This window comes from Balaenoptera musculus, chromosome 2, assembly GCF_009873245.2.
Source record: "Balaenoptera musculus isolate JJ_BM4_2016_0621 chromosome 2, mBalMus1.pri.v3, whole genome shotgun sequence".
In the NCBI taxonomy this organism is placed as follows: Eukaryota; Metazoa; Chordata; class Mammalia; order Artiodactyla; family Balaenopteridae; genus Balaenoptera; species Balaenoptera musculus.
The window spans coordinates 63494212-63510389 of record NC_045786.1 but is presented as its reverse complement, the minus strand read 5'-3'; the positions used below and the strand labels follow the sequence as shown (position 1 = coordinate 63510389).

The following is a 16178-nucleotide window of genomic DNA, read 5'->3' as shown; positions in this document are numbered from 1 at the left end:
AATTAGTACTACATTTATGGAGGGCAATTTGCAAACATATCAAAAGCCCTAGAAATATGTCTACCACTTGATTTAGTAGTTTCAGTTTTAGGAAATTATTGAACAGATATATAGAGATGTACATTCAATAATTCATTCCTTGAATATATGTTTATTGAATATCTACTATGTAATGGGGAGCTGACATGGTCCATACCTTCATGGAGCTATTTGCAGGAAAGGGGAGAGATAGTACCAGAAATAATTTAAATGAAACAGGTTAAGTGCTGTGATTGGCAAGTATAGGCTGGTATGAAAGCATACAGGAAAATTTCTTCTGACGTGTTTTCCAGTTGACTGATTCTCTCTTCAGCTGTGTAAAATCTGCTCTTCAACCCACCTCCATTAAATTTTTTATATCAGTTTTTGTAATTTTTTATTTCTTAAAATGTTCTCCTTCAAATGTACTGAATTACTTTTTAAATTTTCTGTCACTGAAGATATTTTCAAGTTTGTCTTTTATGAAGAAATTGTTTTCTCAAATTGTGACATCATTTTGAATGCCTACAAATCTTTTGGTAATAAAAATTAAAACTTACATGGTTATAATTTACTTTATTAAAATTTGCCAATCTTCAGGGGGAAAAAAACATGATCCAGATTGTGTATACAGATAGCAACATTTAAAAATTTGCTCATAGTGAGTATTGTAAGGTGATACAGAAATGATAATATTTGAGTTAGGGTGTTAAGATTATGACTGATTTTAAAAATTTTTTCTAAACTGTAATGTTATTACGGTAATATTATTTCATAGTTTTTAGAATGGAAGAAATTAGCCTGGCCAAATCAACTTAAAAACAAAGTAAAAGTAATGATATAAATGGAGAATAATTTATTAATATCAGTGGAGAGTTTTTAAAAGCTTTCACAGTTGTTTTGTCGTTAAAAAAAACCCTCTGATTTGCAACCATAAATAAAGATTGTTAGGAGTATAATTTTTATCCTTTTTATCTTCATGATAGCAAGTTTGTTAAGTCTCTCCATGTGGAACTACAGTACAAAGAAAAACTATACAAACCTGCTTCCCCTTTCTTTTTTCTCTTCTCATTCTTTTTTCTTTCTTGTATTAGTTAGGTTTATCTCACATCAAGAGTGCGGAGCAGAGTTAAGAATGTACAGGTTTCTTTTAGAATTAAGACGGAAGAAGAAAATAAAGAGGAACATACTAACTTTTTCTTTGAGGGCATATTTTTATTAGCAAGTAGTATGCCTCTCACAAAGAAAATCAGACTGGAGAACTGAAGATATTTAGCATAAAAAAGGTTAAATACTTAGTAATACTTTTTTACATTTTTCTTTTAGGAAGAAGAAAGGCGTATGGCATCTGTTGTAGCCAAAAAGAGGAAGAGAAGAAGCGAGAAAGTCATAAGCAATCTTTGCTTAAGGTATTTTCTCTGATGTCTACATTCATATATGTGCACATGCACTCACACACACTGAAGCTAGCTAGCTAATCAGCTAGAAAAGTAGTTCTAAACTGTAAATTTTTCATTCCTATCAATAGAGTGTTTTTAATAAACAACACCCTTAAAACTTTTATAAGTTACTACCTATAAACAAACTTGTACTTCTGAAATACAATATAATGTACATTGTAAAACACATGCAAAAGCTAGAATTGTAAAAGAGATTAAAAATAAATATAACAGAAGTTATAATTTTTCCACCCAGTACATCACGTGTGTATCCTCATGGCATGTGCATTTCATTTTGGAAACCGCTGTAGTAGACTGTCATCTTTAGTGATATATTTTAATGAGCTCTGCTACATGGGTTTTTTTTAAATGATGGCTTTTTGCATTTAAAAAATTTCTCCATTAGCTTCTCTGATACAGAGGTGGTAAAGATTTTGAGGAGTATAGGAATTAAAGGTTTTTTTAAACTGGTTTTAAATTATTTAACATATCAGATGTTACTTTCCTTAAAATGTTTTCTTTAAAATATTTTATATTAACATAACAAGTATAATAAATAAAGACAGCTTAAGTTTATAGTTCTTATTATGATTCTACTATGTTCTGAAACTAAGGATATCACCCTGATTATCATTACTCATTCTTGTCTTGTGTAGGTGCTTTTCTTTTTAAAATTAAAATGGCATTCAGAATTTTTAAAAATGACTAATAGGGATACAAAGTTGTATCCTAGGGAACTTATTGGGGTGATGGAAATGTTATGAGTTAACAGATATATGCATTTGTCAAAACTGATCAAAGAGTACACTTGAACCTGTGTATTTTACTCTATGAAAACTACTCCAAAATTAACAAACAAAACAAAACAAAACAAACTTGGCCCCAAACCCTCTCAGCTCCAGGCTGCTACTTCAAAAGTAATTAGAACTGTTACTCAGTATGCTAAAATTTTCTCACCTGCTGTTATTGGTGATTTAACTCTCAGGCTTCCAGTGTAAGTAGAACCTAGTATAGGCAACAAATCGTACTTGACTCCATCTTTGAACTGAACATTCTTTGTTATATACCCAATTCAGCTGCTTGTACCATCAGTGTTTTTGGAAATACGCCATTCAATTTTAGCTAACATGTTTTTTAGATGTTTGGAAAATTTTTATGAAAACTTCAAAAAATACCTAATGCTTCTCTTGAGGTCACTAAATAGGACTCTTTAATTATGAGGGTTATTAGTTTAAAATTTTTAGTAAGAGGAAAAAACTATAGGAAATCAGGAATTCTAGCTGTAGCTCAGACTCAGGGTCATGATATCAAAGACCCTCAGCCTTTACTGGAGATGGTTTCATGTGACAACACATATTGATCATTAAGAAAATGGGATGTGTGGTTATAGAGGGGCAGGAAGAGTGTATGGACCTATATCTTCAGCCTTATCGCTTTTCTATCTTTCTATTTTCTTTTCAAACTTGGAAATGAATGGAAGTGATAGTTATGGGATATACTGGTGTGGTATTGCTCGGACTATAAAGAATAGACTCAAGTGGCAGAAGCTGAAAGTTGGCATCTTCTAAAATAATTGTCACTTTAACACAGACTTGGCAAATTGCCGTCTAGCTATAGTCATGATTGTACTAATATATGCCAAATGCATCCATGATCTTTGAGCATGAAATTTTTGGGGTGTACCCCCTTTTGCCTTACAGAATCTCTAGGCTTTCTTTTGCTCCTCTTTTTTGCTCCACAGACACCTAGAGCCCTTGTTTGGCCCCCTGGCCAACCAGCAATCCCCACCTGACCCCAGACTACACTCTTGTTTTAAATATGTCTTCCCTTTTCTTGGCCTCGGTGAATGAAATATCCATCTCTTAGTCAACCTGGTGTGATCTGATTTTAATAACCCAATTAAAGAAAGCTTAACTTTGGGATTGGTATAGGAAAGTGTTTGCATTTTCAGAGTATCTTGTTAAAAGTTTGTTAACATACTCAGTGGTGTAAACTTTTGTGCCATTTTTCTAAGCATCGCTATATCTACCTCATTAAGAAAAATTTATTTTGCCGACTCCAAGTCAGCCAGAAAACCAAATGCATGGAGCCAGCATGATAGCCATCCTCCATTTACTCACTGCCCCTGCCTCTTTCAAAGTAGCCTTGGTACTGAGTAAAATAGTGGTATTGCTTAGATTAAGAATTGGGTTGTCCCAGTCATCTGCAAATAACTGAAACAGAATTCTTTAGGTAAGGTTGCCTTTTATCATAGATTTGGGGGAAAAATTTATAGTAGAACGGCAGATTCCTACTTGCTTTAGATAAGAAGGACATACGTAAAATGTCAAAAAGGCTCAGCAGTATATACATATTAAGTATAAACCATTTAATTATATAAACAAATTTGAAATTCCAAGCAATAGAAAAAAGAACCCATGCTAAAAACATTTTTAAATGCAGAAATAGAACTTTAAAAATGTTTAGTTTTAATTAAGCTTTGTCACCACTTTTCATTCCTATCCAATGCATTTCTACATCTAAAATTTAGACAGGCAAAGAGGTGGAACTAAACATAAGTATCTGCATGTGTGAATGCACTGAGGGGAATGGGCAAAGAATCTTCCTAACAGCCTTCACTGGCTCCAAAGAGAGCAGGTGAATCAGTTATCACACAGATGATTTTTCACTGGATGATTATTTCTAAGTAAAGAGAAAAGGGAAAGTGTCCATTTTCAGCACTCTGATTTAATCAATATGCCATTTAAAAATATTAACTTTGATAATGGATAATCTAGGATGCTACTAGTTATCTAGAAATATTTCAACCTAGTACAATTTCATTTAGTAGTCTATGTATGATTATTAACTTTCAAACATTGTAATTTATGCTGTGAAGCTTGGAACATTGATCAAACTAGGTCTCCTTCCTTCTTCCCTTTCCCCCAAAGTATTCCACCATGTTTGCCATAATTATTGAGTAGGAAAATTAAAATATCATTAGTTTTTCTTGCTGTGTTAAACACAAATGCATAATTTTCTGTCTAATTAAAACTTCACATAATGCTTGAATATATAAATTTCTGTCAAATTAAACTTTCAAATAGTGAATTTTCTTATCTCCAATGGAAGTAATTATTGTTTGTATATAATTTGTTAAGGATGATAGAACATCGTTGAGATGGTTGATTGCATAGGTTAAATAAAGGCCACTTATACTGGTGTTTTAGAATACATATTTGGTAGCTACTTTGAGTTACAGGACTCCTTTTAAAGGTGTGAAAGTAGTACAAACAATATGCTCCTTGGACTCTCCTGCTACAAAAAAATTGCATTATGTAATTCTTGTCCCAATGAACTTTTTCATAGGAGAGAAGAAAAGGTTAACAATTAACAACGTAGCTCGAAAGTGGGACTTGCAACAACATCGCATTACCAATATTGCTACAAACCAAGATAGAAAAGATTCTGACTCTCAGGACCACTGTCAGAACGATGGAAGCACCATCTCTGCATTTCCAGAGGAAACAGGGTATGCAATGCTATTCTTTTCCAGATACTACTATCTTTAGAGAACTGAATTTGGACAGAAAACAGGAAAACATTTGACATATAATTATTTTACGATAGTTTTCTTAAGAAAACCTACTGAAATTAGCAGTAGGTTTAAAGTTAAGATGGAAATATTGAAAATATAAGCTGACCCCTAATTAAAAACCCTTCAGTAGTTTCTTATTTTCATAGGAATAAATCTAGATTACTTAATATAGCCTGTGAGACCCTCTACCCACCTCACCTATTTTATCCCGTACCATCAGCCACTTATTATTGTGCTGCAGCCTCAGTGATTTCCAATTCAGTTACTTCCTACTTCAGAACCCTTCTCTTACAAACAGTGTATTCTCCGCTGCCCTACTTCCCTCACCCTACCCTGGCTACTACAACTCAGCCTGGAGGTCTTAAATTTAAACCTCACTTCCCCTGAAAAGCCTTCCCTAACAACTTCCCGGAGACTAGCTAGAATCAGATACCTTTTTTTCTCCCAGTACTCTGCACTTGCCCTTGTTAGCACTTATCATGACCATAATTAAATAACTAGTGGGTAATTAGTTGTTTCATAACTGTCTTCCCACTAGAATGTAAGCTTCTCAAGGAAAAGAATCCTAATTGTCTAACCTCTGTTGTTTCCCCAGTAGCTATCACAAATCCTTACTCCTTAAATAGTAGTATTAAGCAATTCGGCATAAAATCTAAATAGTTACTCCAGTTGTGTTCTATAATATCTGTCTATTCTAGTGGCTCACAGCCTCTTCTTCTATGACACATTGGTCAGATAACACATATCCCTTGATTATGAGCAAATCTGAGACACTTTCTAGACTTCATATTTCTCTTCCTCTCAAGAAGGCATACTAGAATCAAGTAAATAAGAGGAATATAAAGCATATATATCTTCATAGTTATTTATAATTTAAAAACATATGTATATAATTTAAAATAAAACCTAAAAATCAAAGATAGAATGCACTGCAATTTTGTTTCACTTGATGCACAGTTATCTAATGACCAAACCAAATTCTGTAATACATTTCAACTAAATATAATATAGCTTTATTTCAAGTTTTCAGCCAGTATTCTTTAAACTTTCCATATATGAAGAATGTAATACAGTCATTTAAAAGGAATTAGAATAATATTTTAGAAGTTTACTGGAGTAAAAGAGTTTGACATGTATTTTAAAGACAAATATACTTTTACAATTTTAGTTATAAGATTAATTTATATTGATCAATGTACCTCCTTCAGCTCATTTGGGTATCCACATGTAGATCTTTTAGCTAGAAAAATAAGGAAACAAGAATTAAAATTCTAATTAAGTATAACAGATATATCACTTATATTGCCCTGGAGCTTTATTTAGTATTATTGAAATGTCAAAATATAATTTTACTTGGCTAGAACTATACTTTATAAAATTAAAACTTTGTATCATTGGGCTTTAGATTTATGAAATACTACACAAGTCAGTTCTATTTCTGATTTATCTTTTCTTAAAAAATATTTTTTCTATCTACCTTAAGAAGGTTTCCTAGTACCTAGTTTATCCAAATGATCTTATAATTTTATTCTAAAATTTTAATAAGGTTTTTAAAATTACTCCTTTAATACGTCAAATTTATTTTATATATGGTGTTAGGTAAGAGTCTAACTTGATTTTATTTCAATTGACTAGTTAATTTTCTAATAGCATTCCTCAATTAAATTATTGTCTTTTTTAATGAGAATGCCATTTTCATCTTATAGTAAATTCCCATAAATATTGGATATATTTCTGGACTTTCTATTCCATGTCACTAATCTACTTATATGTCTTAATGCCAATACCAGACTCTTTTGATTATTGTCATTTTATACTAAGTTTTAATATCTAGTAAGGGAAATATGCTTTCACTATTCTTTTCAAAGTTTCAGTTCTCACACACTTGTTCTTACATATGAACTTTAAAATCATTTAATCTAAATGGAAATGTTAGAATCTTATTCAAATGGCATTTAAGTTGTTTATTTCAGTAGGATTAACATTCTTAAGATAATAAATCATCACTTTAAAAATCATGGTATATCTCTCCATACTTTTCAAGTATACTAGGGAGCTAACTGGGGAAGTGTTGCGTTACTGAAGGAAAATCCTGAGGAACTAAAGGAGGTTATAGACCATGAAACTGTAGCAACTACAGTCTGAATTGTTGAGTGAGTATTCCAGGAGCACAGAGTAGCAAGGTGTATCGGTAGAGAAGCTAAATGTCTTATAAAGAATAAGGAGATAAAGGATCAAAGATAAAGAATTTAAAAATTCAAGTATAATGACAAAAGAAAGAAATGATGGACCATATGGTCTAGGCTATTTTTTTTTAATTAATTGCTTTTTTATTATAGTAAGAACACATTATGAAATCTACCCTCTTAACACATTTTTAAGTGTACTATGCAGTATTAATAAAGATAGGCACCACATTTTATGGCACATCTCTAAAATGTAACAGAAACTTTATACCTATTAAAAACAACTCCCCATTTCTCCGTGCCTCCCCCAGCCCCTGACAACCACCATTGTATTCTTTTTTTTTTTTAACACCTTTATTGGAGTATAATTTGCTTTACAATGGTGTGTTAGTGGGCAAGATGAATCTATCCTTCTTTTACTTTTCTTCCCACCTTTTTACATTGCAGTTTCTATCAGCTATACTTTTCTAATTTCCCTTGCTATATCTTCCTTGACCTATTGGTTGAGTGTAGTTTAATTTCCACATACTCGTGAATTTTCCAGATTTCCTTCTGTTCTTGATTTCTAGTTTCATTTCATAGTGTGAGTTCAAACTTTCAAAATTTATTGAGACTCATTTTGTGGCTTCTGCCCTGAAGAATGTTCCATGTGCACTTAAGAAGAATGCATATTCTAATGTTGGGTAGAATCTTCTGTATACATCTGTTATATCTAGTTGTTTTATAGTCTTCTTCAAGTCCTCTATTTCTTTTTGATCTGTCTAGATAGTCCATCCATTATTGAAAGTAGGGTATTGAGATCTCCAAATATTATTGTAGAACTATTTCTCCCTTCAGTTCTGTCAGTTTTTACTTCATATATTTTGGGTGTTATGTGTTCTTGATGAATTGACCCTTTTATCAATATAAAATGTCCTTCTATGTCTCTTGCATGTCTCCTGTGACAATTTCTTATATAACATCTCTTTTGTTTACCATTTGCTTTGAATATCTTTTTCCTTCCTTTCAATTTCAATCTATTTGTGTCTTTTAATTTTGTAGAAAGCATATAGTTGAATCATTTTCTTAAAATCCATTCTGCTCATATCTGCCTTTTAGTTGAAGAATTTAATATATCAGGTCCTAATGAGAAAGGTCTTACTTCGGTCATTTTGCTTTTTTTTTCTACTTGTATATTTTCTTTATTTCTCAATTCCTCCATTCCTATCTGCTTTTGTGTTTGATTTTTTTAGTGTAACATTTTAATTCCCTTCTCATTCCTTTTACTGTATATTTTGTAGTTTTTTTTTTAGTTGTTACCCTGAGGATTACAATTAACATCTTAATGTATAACATTTTAGTTTGCATTAATACCAACTTAGTTGCAATAATATACAAACACTTTGCTCTTATATAGCTCCACACCCCTCTATGTTGCTGTTATCACAAATTTCATCTTTATACATTGCGTGGACATTAACATAGATTTATAGTTATTATTTTATGCATTTGTCTATTAAATCATATAGGAAAAAAGAGGAGTTACCAACCAAAAATACAGTAATACCGGCTTCTATATTTATCTGTGTAATTACCTTTTCTAGTATTCTTTATTTCTTCATGTGACTTTGAGTTATTGTCTAGGGTCCTTTCATTTCAATCTAAAGGACTTTTAGCATTTCTTAAAGGGCAGGTGTACTAACAATGAACTCTCACAGTTTTTGTTTATCTAGAAATGTCTTAATTTCTCCCTGAGTTTTGAAGTACAGTTTTGCTGGATATAGAATTCTTGGTTAACAGGTTTTTTTTTTTTCTTTCAACACTTCAGGTGTGTCATCCCACTGCCTTCTGCCTTCCATGGTTTCTGATGAGAAGTTGGCTGTTACTCTTATTGAGAATTCCTTTTACAAGACTAGTCATTTCTCTCTTGTTGCTTTCAGGAATCTCTCTTTGTCTTTGTCTTTCCACAGTTGGAGGTGATTGTTTAGGGTCCTCTCAGGTCTTTTCTGAACATAAATGTGAACATAAATGTTGCCCTCTAGATTCCCTGGAATACACAGGAGCTTCTCAAAGTCCCTCTTCCCCTAAGTATCTTCTTCCCCAGCCTCTTGTTTCTCAGTCTTTTTGGTCTGTCTATGTTTGCCCCATGTGGCAGCAGCTAAATATGTTTTTGCCTTTAACTACTTTTGAGGGCTTCCCTGGTGGTGCAGTGTTTAAGAATCCGCCTTCCAATGCAGGGGACAAGAGTTTGAACCCTGGGCCGGGAAGATCCCACATGCCACGGAGCAACTAAGCCCGTGCGCCACAACTAAAGACCCAACGCAGCCATAAATAAATAAATAAATAAATTTGTTTAAGAAAAAAAATACTTTTGAAAAATGCTGCCCGGGAAGCCACCTCAGCCATGAGGAAGCTCTGAGTCAAGAAAACAAAGGCAATCCCTTGAGCTGATCCTTTGGGGAGCCATTAGATGTGTCAAAACACATAACAACAATTTTTTGATAGTAAGGTATGTATGGCTTCCTCTGGTACCAGCAACCTACACAAGGAATGTGGACTGTCATCTTCAAGGCTGCCACTGACCTGGGGAGTGGGGAATGGTAGCAGGGTAATTTAAAATGCCACAGAACTCTCTTAGTAAAATTCAGCACTTTTTTTCTTCATTAAGCATTCCTCTGGTTGTTGTAATTTCTTTTTAGACTCTAGAATTCTGAAAAAGTTGATTCTGACAGTTTGTGCTATCGTATTTGTTGCCTTCTGTAGGGATGGAGTTTCTCTCCTTTGATATGCTAGTTTTGCTGTATTCTATGAGCTGTTCTTTTACATTTCAAGATCAGTATCATTTTTATCTGTTCTGTAACCAAAACATTTGTCAATTGGTAGCATCTAAAGATTGAAAACTGGTAAACAGTGTTTAAATTTCTGTGATTATGTAACTATCATGTAACTATATTTTACTTGAGAGTTAAGTAGTATACTATGATTATATCTCATTTTCTGGTCCCTAAACCATTCAAGGAGACTAGTCCTAGCATCAGATTCAAAGATTACACTTCAAAGTTTGTTCAAAACCATGCCACACTTCAGTTTGCTTCGTATTTGAGCCATGCCTTTCTTACATAGTTTCTTTTTATCTGGAGTTTCTGATGGCCTGTTTTGTTGTGTTGTTTTTGTTTGTTTGTTTAACAAAGAAATTTGTGCTGCCTTTACCACATTCCAATTTCTTTGAATTTCTTTTTTATCTTTTGAATAGAATCCACTCTTATTGAAGCTTTCTATGTCCCTGACCTAATTTAGTCTCATTATTTCCTTTTGGACCATTGTTTACAGTTTATTATTTTATATCATATTACTAGCAGCCTTTGCTTTTTACTTGGATTATGTGTATTTTTCATATCCTCAAGTACTTCTATCCTCTCAACCTCTAGGTGGTAGAATTCCTCTGAATTTGATCCTGGGCCCTCTTTTCACTCTCTGCTTCCCCCCTAAGCAATATCATATATTTCTTTGACTTTAAATGTCATTTATATTTTGAAGATACCAATATGTATTATCTCTTCTTTTATGGTTTACCCATTTAGATTGTGTTTAAGGGAAAAAATCTTTTACTACATTGAGATTATAAAAATATTCTCCCATTTTGTCTTCCTAAAGGTTTAAAATTTTGCCTATCATATTTTAGTCTTTATTACACTTGGAATTGATTTTTTAAGTTTGAGGCTGAGGTCAAATTTGTTTTTCCCCTTAGGAATAACCAGTTGCCCCAGTGTTATTTATTGAGTATTCTTTCCTTTTCCCACTGAACTGCAATGCCCCTCTGACTGTTTTATTGGCAGTGGGAGAAGTAGGTTGTAGGGTCCTTTTGCAGATCTTCAATTAATGCCCCTCCCGCACTTCTCATTCCCATCTTCCATCATATCTCTGTTCTTTCCTTTCCAAAGTTCTACTGGGCAGCTTGGCTGCCGTCTTTGTTCTTGTCTCCAGTTCATATTCAAAGCTATGGCTTCCTTTGTCCTTCTTCCTCACTCAAAATTCTTCACCTTCCAGCTTCCAGAAATTTGTTGAAACTTCTTGCTGAAGACTGTCTCCCACTTTCCTTTTTACTTGTTATTGTGGGTATACAACATTTCAATTACTTTAATGGGGACTTAGAGGGAGAGGTTTCAAACACATGTGCTCATTCTGTCTACTTTTTTATCTGAAAGCACAAAGTGAAACATTTTAAATATTAGAAGTTATATTACTACATTCTCTGTAAATATTTAAAAATATAATTAAATTTCATCTTTTGGGAATGATATAAGCCTGGCTGTCTCTGAAGGTAGAAAGCTAGTCAGAGGGCCACAAAGTCTCTTCCTTAGGGTTCCAATTTGTTTTTTTTTTTTTTTATAAATTTATTTATTTATTTATTTATTATTTATTTTTGGCTGTGTTGGGTCTTCGTTTCTGTGCGAGGGCTTTCTCCAGTTGTGGCGAGTGGGGGCCACTCTTCATCACGGTGCGCAGGCCTCTCACTGTCACGGCCTCTCCCCTTGCGGAGCACAGGCTCCAGATGCGCAGGCTCAGTAGTTGTGGCACACGGGCTTAGTTGCTCCGCGGCATGTGGGATCTTCCCAGACCAGGGCTCGAACCCATGTCCCCCGCACTGGCAGGCGGACTCTTAACCACTGCGCCACCAGGGAAGCCCCCAATTTGTTTTTTAATGCTTCATAAGATTTTCCATTTTCAACTATCCCATTTATAGTCTTTAGTATTTCATAATGCCAAAAAAGTGGCTAATTCTTGTGTTACAATGTCTGTGACCTTTGGCTTGTGGGTGTGTAACTAAACGCCTGGAAATAAGTATCCATGAAAAAAGTACAGGCACATAAAGAGAAGAAATTCTGTAAAACTTTGGTATATCCCATTAATGATTTCACTGTTCACTATACTTGGGACAGATCTATAGTAAAGTGACATACTACAGGTTTCTTTCCCTTGCCAGAAATGGGAAAGTACTTGGTGTAATATTTTCTTTGCTTACATTGGATGCATGCAGTGAAGCTGGTTTATTTTTGGTCATTTCCTGTCTATGAACACTGTGTTATTTTAGCCAACACTACTATAATAAAATATAATGCATAAAATGAATTTCCACACCTATGAATGTTGTAATAGAAATTCATAAAATACGTTATTATAGGAATCAGCACCACTTATTCACTGGGAAAAGAATCTTCTGAAATATTTTAAGTCTTTCTGTTCTAGCCTGTTATAGAATGCATAAAGATTTTTTTAAAAACCTGTAGTCCTCTGAAATATTGTCTTTTTTTTCCATTTAGGCATTTAAGAGTATATTCTCCATTTAGCCTGGCTTCAGGGACTCATTACTGTGTTGCATTAAGTTAATCACCCTGTCTTAGTGTCCTCTACTAATCAAGAAGGCATGGAATATTTTTCTGATTAATTCTTACATAAAGGTTGAGTTGGATAAATGAACATTTGGACTTGGAATTAACCAGTAAAGATCTTGAAGAGAATTCCTATTTGATGGTAAACTGCCTACTGTTATATAAATAATACTTGAGTAGGGAAATATACATGGAAATGTATTGGGCTTCATGGAGAAACAAATTTTAAAGCATAGATCCTCCATAGAGGAATACCACATTTCTTAAAGCATAAATTTAAACTAGACAAGGGTAAAACCTAGACCAGGTGACTCCATCACCTAGTCTAAAACATTTGAATAACACTTGAATCCTCCCTCTCCTTCCTTCCCGACAATCACTAAGTCCTACTTTTATGATCTCTTAAATATCTGGTATATCTGTGTTCTCTTCTTTTATTAATAATTATCACTAAAATGTATTGAACTAAGCATGGAGTATGGTTTAGAATATGATTTCTAGTCTTAATAACAACTCTGAAAAAATATGTATTATGACAACCATTTTACATACAAGGAAACTGAAACCACAAAGAAATTAAATAACTTGCTCCAAAAGTCATCTATTTATCACTGGCAGATCTGGGATTTGAACTAAGCTCTATCTGATCTTCTTGTCAATGCCTTTTCTACTGCATGATACCCTCTTTTTTGTTATGCCCTTATATGGTCTAGTTGACACTATTGCACTGGTCTTCCTACTAATCTCTCTCCATTCAGTCTCTCCCTGCTACATCCTCCACAAAGTTCACCAATTTATTATCTGTCTCAAGTAGGTCCTTGAGGGCAGGGAACATATCTTATTCATCTTTTTATCCCAAGCACCAGAACCTAGCTCCATGCATGGCACATTGGAGATGCTTAAAAACTTGCATTGAATATGGTTCTGTTACTTTTTTATTTAAAAATCTTTTTCTGCTCCTCAACCTTATGGGATAAAATCTGACTTTTCAGCTTCATCTTCAGCTACTACTCCCCCATATGTTTAAGTGTTTAATTTCTATGTTTCAGTGTTCCATACATATTGAAATTGTTCTTAACTGAATATGTTATATATAATTAGGCTTCTGTGCCTTTATTCATTCTATTTTTCTTATCTAAAGTATGCTTCTTCCTTCTACTTCTGATGAAATTCTACTGTTCATCTTTCAAGGACCAGTTCAGATACTACCTCCTTTTGAAACCTAACTTCTCCCCACTAGAAGAATTCATTGTTCTTCCTCTGCATTTCCATAGCATATTGTTTAAATATTCATTATATGACAATAAACATAAATATTATATTAGGATTAATGTATACATTTATCTTGCTTTCCACCCTCCATCCAGGTTGGGAGCTCTTTAAGGACAAATAAGTATTAATTTATCTTTATATCCCCAATGCCTACCACAATATCTGACACATAATAGGTTCTCCAGATTAACCTACTTGTTTAATGAGGTTGAGGTCATTTCAGTTTAGAAATTATACCCATGTGTTTATTAATTTAACTGCAGAGTATGATTAGAGCAGTTCTATTTCTGGGAACATAGCCCAATAAAAGTGAAGAGAGTTTTGATATATTTAAAAATTTGCACATGATTTCTATACTGATTGTCCTTATCAATTCAGATGAGTTGGTTGCCTGGGACAAATTCTTAGGACAGTGCCCTGTGGGCTTTTAGCAAATGTTTGGTGAATAAGTGAATAAGGGAGCAAGTGAAATAATATGTATGTATGTTTGACTAAAAAGATGTGGACATATCTATTAAGCACACAGGGAAAACTGGAAGGACGATCCCCAACATATAAACATGGGGAGCAAACGTCCTAAGTTATGTTTTATGGAAATCAGAGCACACTTTCACCGAGGGACAGATTCCTCTGTTCCATATTGGCCAGAGTCTGAGGCTAACCTCAGGCCTCATTCAGAAAATAACTGAAATGGGTTTGGTCTTGTATGACCTATTTAATAGGTGCTTTGTTTCCTATCTACATCCCAGCAAACTTGCCATTTGTTGTTACTGAATGTCCATGTGAGGTCTATAAAAGTTAGAAATTACTTCTGCTTTGTTTTGTAACTACACAACTGTTTTGCTGAGGCTAGGTTTGTTTATTTCACTTATTTTCTTAACAGTTTGCTTGACAAACCTTTAAAGAAAATAAATAATCCTTTTCTAATAATAGACATTTTATTTTGTAGTTTATATTCTTAAACTTTTAATCATATGGAAAAAAGGTAAACAAGACACTTCCAAATAGATGATATAAAACAACACAGCTTCTCAAAGGATTTATTCATGTTTTTGGCACATAGCTGTGATTCAGCTTCTTTTGTTGCATGTCATGACCATCAGGCATCACTACATCAACTAGCAAACCTTTTTCTTGCCTTGACTTTACTTCTTCATTATTGGTCTTTGCCTCACCTGCAGAAACCTTCTTACTAACCCTTAGCCCGTGACTATGTCACTGACTTGTCCCTTTGCTCGAACCACAGTTTATGATTGGAACACCCTTCTTAAGAGTCCATAGATACTCCTAAGAAACTTCATAATTGTCTCATTTCATTAATTCTTTGAAGAAATATTTATTGAGCACAACATGTGCTAGGGAACTGTGCTAGGTGCTGGATCTACTATAGTGAATGTGACAAAGTTTGAGCCCTCAAGGATCACAATGTTTAGTAAGAGAGACAGACAAGGAAACAAGTAACTGCAGTGCAGTGTGGTTAAGTGCTGTAATAGTGGTATATATTCTTTTCATTAAGCCCTCTTTATTTCAGTGGCATTGAAGTGTAACTCCTATCATTTATCCTATTCTAGGAATGATTACATGCTTTACATAGCTCAACACAAAGTTATCACACAAAGCACAGTATAAGGAATTCTTCATTCTCATCTTATTTTTGTTCTATATTATCAGCCATTACATTTATAGGATTATCATCTAAGATTATTCACACACCACTGCTCATTGAATGTTTGATTATTGTCAGATAATAATCATTGTCTTGAGCACTAGTCTGGCAGAAATCAGTCCTTTTATATTTTCTCAGTTGCATATTCACTTAGAGTTGATTGATGTCATTACCCAGCTTCTTATTGTGTCAACAAATGTGTTACATGTTAACTGGTACCTATGAAGTAAGTACAGTAAGTCTAGTAAAGCATGATAAACCAACAGGGTGATGGTTTGTCAGTCTTACTCCCAGCATCAGCATTATAAAACTTTTGAAGATCTTTAATAATGCAGTCATTTACATTGTGAAAAGCCCATTGTGAAAAGCTCATAGATTCCAGAGCCCCAAAGCTGAAAAAATATAGTCAAAATTGTAAACACATAATTATGCTTGAGTATGAGAAGTGATGTATTGGAAGAGTGTACAAAATTCCATAGGAGCACAAAGGAGAGCAAAGCACTAATATATTAGTAAGGGCAAATAAATACTGTCTGAGAGCAGAATTCCAGAACGAAAACCCATAGAACAAAAACCAAGCATCGACTGAGTTTTGAGATTGGGTAAAACAAATAGTTATGTCTCTATTCACAAAGCAGAAAATTTGAATTG

The 16178-nt window shown here is 33.7% G+C and overlaps 1 protein-coding gene across 1 annotated transcript in view; it reads left to right on the top strand.

Annotated features, from left to right (window-relative positions):
- Window positions 1-16178, top strand: part of LRRC49 (leucine rich repeat containing 49) — a 151060-nt gene that overhangs the window by 92514 nt on the left and 42368 nt on the right. Inside the window, exons 8-10 of the mRNA XM_036841995.1 lie at window positions 1345-1427; window positions 3472-3605; window positions 4806-4968. Coding sequence (XP_036697890.1) covers window positions 1345-1427; window positions 3472-3605; window positions 4806-4968 — 380 coding nt within the window. The remainder of the gene's footprint in view (window positions 1-1344; window positions 1428-3471; window positions 3606-4805; window positions 4969-16178) is intronic.